At 64.2% G+C, this 6,936-nt stretch overlaps 1 protein-coding gene across 1 annotated transcript; it reads right to left on the bottom strand.

Moving 5' to 3' along the window:
- Positions 1–129: 129 nt before the first annotated feature.
- On the bottom strand, positions 130–6,646 carry BACE1 (beta-secretase 1). The gene is made up of 9 exons (XM_085081803.1): positions 6,295–6,646; positions 2,938–3,026; positions 2,572–2,788; positions 2,250–2,387; positions 2,025–2,159; positions 1,817–1,918; positions 1,553–1,702; positions 1,295–1,466; positions 130–1,208 (listed from the first exon to the last, which is right to left on the bottom strand). The coding sequence occupies exons 1-9, from the start codon at positions 6,538–6,540 to the stop codon at positions 967–969; spliced, it is 1,491 nt and encodes a 496-aa protein (XP_084937929.1). The 5' UTR covers positions 6,541–6,646; the 3' UTR covers positions 130–966.
- Positions 6,647–6,936: the final 290 nt, after the last annotated feature.

Here is a 6,936-nt window from a genome sequence, read left to right as displayed (position 1 = left end):
CCCAGGATGGCAGGGTGTCCCACAGCCGGGCCAGGATGCGTGGAGTGAGCAGAGAGGAGCTGCTGTGCCGTGGGGTGTGCCGGTGGTGGGGTGGGGTGGCTGCGGGGGGGGCCCAGGCTCCCCTATGGCTTTTGAAGGGCTGGGTGGGCTGGGGAGCAGCCTGTGCCAGGGCTGGGAACTTCACTCCTGGCGCTGGCTGCTCCGTGGCAGCTGCTGCTGATGCTGGAAGCGAGGGCAGGGAGGTTCCCATCCCGTGTGGAACGGGGAGAGGATGGGTGCCTGCTCCTGCCTGTCCCGGGAGGGCGCAGGGAGGCGTGGGGCTGGCAGCAGCAGGACCACAGCTTGGAAGGCAGGAAAATGCACAGGAAATGTCAGAGCGAGTGGTGTACGGGCAGCAGGACAGGAGGGAAAGCCCTGTCTGGGCAGCCCAGGCTGGCCCTGCAGGGCTGTCTCCGAACAGCCTGAGGCTGGATGGCTCCAGGATGAATCCCGGAGTCTGGCTCAGTGCAGGGAGCCACGGGGGAGGCACGGCTGCAGTGCAGCTCCCTACAAGAGAGCCTGGGCCGGTGGCTTCCCAGCAGGGTGAGCTGGAAAGGGATGCACAGGGATGAAGGGGACAGGCAGGGGATGGCTCATCAGCGTCACTCCATCAAGCCAGGCAAGGCTGGGTGGGGGAGCGTGGGACAGCCTGCCCTGCCCTGGAGCAGAAAAGCTGTCCCCAGCCCCTGGGACAGGGCTGCTGTGCTCTCCCCCTGCCCAGCTGCCATGCTCTCTGCAGGTCCCAGACAAACGGAGCCCAGGCCTGGGGCTCCCCTGGCTGCTGGCTCTGACACACACCGAGTCCCCAGGCACGGGGCACAGGCTGTGAGCTCCCCACGCTGCTGCTCTGCCACACTCCAGCCCCCGGAGCAAAGCCCCTGCCTCGCTGCCTCACCTGAGCCCCGGGGCTGTGCCCGTGCTCTGCCATCACTTCAGCAGGGAGATGTCGTCGGCGAAGTCGTCGTGGTCGCGCCGCAGGCAGCGGAAGCAGCGCCACTGGAACACCATGAGGCAGAGGGGCAGCATGAAGAGGGCGCAGATGGCCGCCATGACGTAGGCGATGGTCATCAGCGTGGACTCGTCCGTCTGCGGGATGTTGTAGCCGCAGTCCTCCATGTTGGTGTGCAGGTGGGGCCCGTCCACCGCGGCCGTACGGAACTCGTCGTGCACTGTGGGTGGGGAAGGCAGGCTCTGGTCACTGCGCACCCACGTCCCCTCTGTCCCCTCTGTCCCCTCTCCCCGTGGCTGAGCTCACCGTGGCAGGCGCTGACGGCGAAGCCGATGCGCTTGCGGGCGCGGTCAAACACCACGTAGAAACCCTCCATGATCACGGCGCCCATGACGGTGCCGGTGGAGGACTGGGAGATGGCAAACTTGTAGCAGTCATCCTGAGAGGTGGCCACGTCCTCCACGGGGCGCAGGTATTGCTGCAGGGGGAGAGGAGCTGTCAGGGAAGGGGGCAAGGCAGGCAGCTGTGCCCACCCAGCACGGTCCTGTCTGTGCCAGTGCTCACCTGGGGCAGGATGGTGATGCGGAAGGACTGGTTGGTGGCCTCCCCCATCAGGTAGAGGGACAGGACAGGGAAGATGTGCCAGGGGGTGGTGCCGACCTGCCAGCAAACCAGCTGCTCCCCCAGCCAGAAGCCATCTGGGAACTTCTCCGTCTACCAGAGGGAAATGGGAGGTGAGCAGGGCCAAGCTGGGCAGGCAGCAGAGATGCCAGGCTGGTGAGAGGCAGCCACACTGCCCACAGCCCTGTGGGGATGGGTTTCACTGACCGAAGAAGCTGTTTTGATGGATTTCACCGCAGCCTCAAACACCTTCTTCGGCAGCCTGAGGTTGGTGGTCCCACTGTCCACGATGCTCTTGTCATAGTTGTACTGGGGGCAGAAGAGGAGGAGTGACCCAGGCTCCCCTCCCAGCCCCCTCTGACTGATGGTGGGCACCCCCAGTGCCTGTGGGGCAGGTCCCCCGGTGTCCTCTCACCTCTTTGCAGTCCATGTTCAGGTCCTGCCCGTTGACCTCCAGCTTGACGATGATGACCTCGTAGTACCACTCCTTGCGGATGGGGGTGTACCAGATGTCACCCACGTACAGTGAGCGGTCGATGCCACCGATGATCTGCAGAGGGGACAGAATGGCACTGCCACCACGTGCTGGCAGTGCCCTGAGGGAGACCCTCAGCCTCCCTGCCACCTGTGGAGTGCTCACCATGCTGCCTCCCACTGAGGCCACGGCCTCTGTCTCATTGGGAGAGAAGCCTGTCCCGCACAGCTGCAGGGAGAAGATGTTGGGGACCCGTGTCTGCTTCACCAGGGAGTCAAAGAAGGGCTCCAGGCTGTCGTCGGGCTGGTGAGGAGAAAGCAGAGGCAGGACAGGGATGTGTCAGAGCTGTTGCTACCCCAGGAGCTCTCTGTGCCCAGGGGAGTTCTCCTTGACAGCACTGCTGTGCCCCAGGGGACAAACAAGGACAAGGAAAAAGGCAACTGAAGCGTTTTGGTGCTCACATCCAGGACTGCCAGCCTGGACTCACCCGGGCAATCTCGGCATACGCCAGTCCCAGGATCCCTTCCCAGTTGGAGCCGTTGATGAAGAATTTGTCTGACTCTGTGATGGCAGCGATGTTGGCTCTGACAGTGACGTTGGGGCCGTGGGGGATGGTGACAAGGTCTGTGCCCAGTTCCCCTTCCCACTTGCCCTGGGTGTAGGGCACGTACACCCCCTTCCGCAGGTCACGGTAGGTGCTGGACCTGCAAGAGGCATGAGTGAGACCAGAAGGGTTTCTGTGGATCCAGCATTCCAGAGGCCAGGTGGTACCTGGCAGGCTCTGGCCAGACCTCCAGCAAGAAGCAGCAGTGTGCTTGAGTGGCTGTGCTCTGCGTCCCCCCAGAATACTCACAGCTGCCGCTGGTAGTATCTCCGGAGGAAGGGGTGTGGTGCAGCTCCCACAGCAAAGTTACTGCTCCCTGTGTCCACCAGGATATTCAGCTGGAGAAGGGAGAGAGACAGGAAGGCTCGTGAGTGCAGTGGGACCCTATTTGCAGTGCCCAGAGAGGAGAGAAGGAGGTGGTGGAACAGGAGGTGACATCAGGGATTTGCACAAAAAGCAAACACCATCCAGCACTGTGCAAACAGAGTGTGAGCTCCTCGCTCAGCACAGCCCAGCCTCAGCCCCCAAACCCACAGGCAGGATTCAGGAAGCGTTTGGCAGGTGTCACGGGGCTGGAGAGCAGCAGCAAGACAGGGTGCACAGTTTCCACTTGCCAGGAAAGCAGATTTGCTGGCACAGCCGGCGGGAAGGATTGCTGGTGGGCAGCCCCCGCGGATCCCTGCACCCGCTAATCGCCACCCATATGCCGAGCCCTGCTCCCGATTCATTCCTGCCTGGGCAGGATTACCAGGTTTGGCAAACATCCCACTGGCAGGGCCAGGAGAGGGCCAGCCAGACCCTGCCCTCAGCTGACCCGTGCCTGTGGCCCTGGCGGGGAGTGGAGTGGGATTGCCAGGCTGGGATTGCCGGGCTGGGAATGGGACTCTCCGAGGCTCCTGGCCATGTGGGGCAGCAGAGCTCAGGGTGAGCTCTGACCCCAAACCCAGGACCTGCTTCAGGCTACCACCCTGGGCAGCAACATCAGGGCTTTGGCCCTTAATCTGTGGAGTCAGAGGGAGAGCAAGGAGGTTAATGCGCTTGTGTTAATCGCAGGAGCAGCGGCTGCAGCTGCCCAGTGCTCTCCTTGACAGGGGCTGGCACGTCCTGGGTGCCCCAGCTCCACCACCCTGCCCAGGGGAATGCTTCAGGCCGTGGGTAAAGATCGGAGCAGCACGTTCACCCCTCCAATACCCACCCTGGTCGGGTGGCAGCTCAGCACCCAGCACACAGCCCGACCTTCTCCTGGCAGCCCAGCACCTGCGCCATTCCCAGGGCTGTTCCCAGTTCTGTGGGTCATTAGGGGCCACCTGCTCCACACAGCTCAATCCCCAGGGCACCCAGAGGCTGGTTTCCCTGGAGAATGACCTGCTGAGCTGACGCTGCAAGGAGAGGAGGCAGGGAGGGACTTTGCTCTTGCAGGCTGCATCCTGCTGAAGGGGTCACGCACAGGACCCACGTGGAGAGGACCCAGATCCTTGAGACTCAGCCCAGCCATCCATTCAGGCCAGGACATGGCACGTGAACTGCCAAGGCCAGGACATGTGTGGCAGGGACACTGCCTGAAACCTGTCCCTGGAAGTGACAGCCCCTCCAGGCACCTCAGCAGCAGCGCTGGCTCTGTGCCACGCGTGTCCCTAGTGCTCTGTGCTGCTCCTGGGGCACCAAGCCTGTGCCATCTGTCCCCAAACACCGGCTCCTGCTGCTCGGCTCACCCCTCTTCCCCGTGTGTTTATGAATCAGCCCGTTCTGGGGAGCCAAGGAAACCAACATGCTTGGACACATGGAATGTGTGAGCAATCAGCTGCTGACGGTGACTTGGCAGCACAGCACAGCACAGAACCAAAATTAAAGCACAAGGGGATACAGAAACTTCCTTGTCAGCATCGGGAAGGTGAAAGGAAAGGTGAGGAGATGGATCACCATCTCCCTGCTGCGTGTGAGCCTTTGGGAAGGATGCACGCACCCCCCGGGGCAAACACGGTCCCAATTTCCTGCAGAGACACAGCCAGGCTCTTTCATATGAATCTTCTAATTCCGTTGCAATGCCTGGAGGGATTTTGCTCCAGCATGCACACACACACACACACACACTCATGCACAGGCACCACGTTTGCATTTGGAAGCAATCCAAGGCTGGAAGATGCTGCCCAAAAGGGTGATTGGCTCCGGAACGCACGAGTGCCTGGGAACAGGTGGTTCGCACGGAAATTATCTGGCAGCTGCGACACGTGGCAGGCAGGAGATGATGAAATCACATTTAAAACTAGATTTTAGAAATAATCTCCTCCATTTTTTTCCCCCTAAACACACCCTGCCAGAGCAGACAACAAATCCCAGGCACACAGGGACAACACAATGGTGCTCCCAGACATCCAATTTCCATGGCAGTGGCATCATTCCTCTGTCCACATCTTGTTCCCATTGCTCTCTCCCACCACGCACACAGAGCACACAGGGCACAGCCAGCTCGTGGGGAAAAGCCAGCCTTTATTTCCGAGCCTGTGTGGGTGCTGGCTGCTCTGGCAGCACCCACAAACTGTTGGTGGAAGGCATGAGGGAATGCGGGAGGAACCTGGAGCCTCAATTGCTGAGCTCGACCCCCGGGCCAGACTTGTTGCTGGTGACAACGGGGATCGGGATGGGCACAAAAGGATTTAGGAGCAGGAACCTCCCTGATCTCACCCACAAAAGAGGGGAGGAGCTGGTCGCCCTGGGCTGTGTGACTGGCACCTGGCTCTCAGCACTCATCCTGTCCCCAGCGCGCAGGCACACGGTGCCACATGAGCTGGGCAGCGCAGCTCCAGCGTGTGAGGGATGCTGACAAAAAGATGGAGCAGGATCAGAGCCTGGTGACGCACCAGCGCCTGCTCTGCCTGCCCTGTGGGCTCCCTTTCCACCCAGGCCATCCCATTTCCCCGCACTTTGCCTCCCCACGCTGCCCCAACTCCTGCACAGCGACAGCCGTCACGAGATCCCCGGGAAAACCGAGCTCTGGAGGATTCCTGGAGAATTTCCCCAGGCCGGGAGCAGCACACGGGGCTGTGCTGGGAGGAACTGCCAGGCACGGCTCGGCCGTGGGCTCCTCGGCGCCGGCATGTGCCTGCTCCAGGCGGGCACGGGGCTGTGCAGCCACATCCCACCGCCCTGCCGCCCACACCCCGCGGCAGCTCCAGCGGCATCCTTCGCCTCAGGAGCGGGGATGGAGGCACGGAGGGAAGGAGGGAGGGATGGAGGGGGAAGGGAGCGATGGAGGGATGCAGGCTGGCTCGCCCGCACGGAGAGGCACACGCAGCACCGACCACCCCGCCCGGAGCGCCCAGGCAGCCCCGGCAGCGCTGCGGTCACCTTCGGCGGGCGCCGGCGCCCAGTTTTCATCGAAAGGCAGCAGGAAAAGAACCACGGGAGTGATGGGAAGCAGGAATGCCGTCCGGGCCGTGCAGCGAGAGCCACACAAAGCCATGGTGGCATCCGCAGCGCCTCTGCTCTGCGCCCCGCAGCCCCGCACGGGGCCGGAGGGACACCCGCAGCCTCCGGGCGCGCGGGGAATGCAGGGGATGAGGGAGATGCGGGGGATGCGAGAGATGCGGGGATCCCCTCCCACCTCACCTTCTGCGGGGGGCTGCCCACCGTCATCTCCACGTAGTACCCCTGCCCGGATTTGCCCCGCAGGTTGTCGATCATCTCCACGAAGCTGCCGGCGCGCTCGGGCTCGGTATCCAGCGGCGCCCGGCGCTGCCGGAGCCCCGACGGCGGGGCCGCGCCGCCCCGCAGCGGCAGCCGGATGCGCGGCGGGGCCGGGAGGGCGCGCAGGACCCCCAGCCACAGCAGCAGCCAGGGCCAGGCGGGCGCCATGGCCGCGGGGAGCCCTCGGGGGACGCGGTCAGCGGGCCCGCAGCGCCCCGCGCCTCGGCGGGGCGGCCGCGCCGGGGCGGGCGGGCGGCGCGGCGGCGGCGGGCATGGCGGCGCGCACGGACCCGCCCCGGAAAGCCCGCCCGCCGGCGGAAGCGCTCACCGACAGACCCGCCCCGGCCCTCTCCGGGCCCCCCCGGCCCTTTCCTCGCGCCTCTCCCCGTCCCCGTCGCGCTGCCCCGTCCCGCCCCGCCGGGATGCGCGGGGATGCGCGGCGGGAAGTAGTACCCACGCGTCGCCATGGCAACCGCGGCCCCCGGCGGCCCCGCCGCGGTGACGCCACGCATCCCTCCTCCCCGCTGGCCAATGGTGTGCCGCGCATCGCCCCGCCGGCCAATA

Source organism: Lichenostomus cassidix, chromosome 24, assembly GCF_008360975.1.
Source record: "Lichenostomus cassidix isolate B80296 chromosome 24, HeHo_3.0, whole genome shotgun sequence".
Taxonomy (NCBI): Eukaryota; Metazoa; Chordata; class Aves; order Passeriformes; family Meliphagidae; genus Lichenostomus; species Lichenostomus cassidix.
The sequence above is the reverse complement of the archived record's forward strand: the minus strand, read 5'-3'. Positions and strand labels throughout refer to the sequence as shown.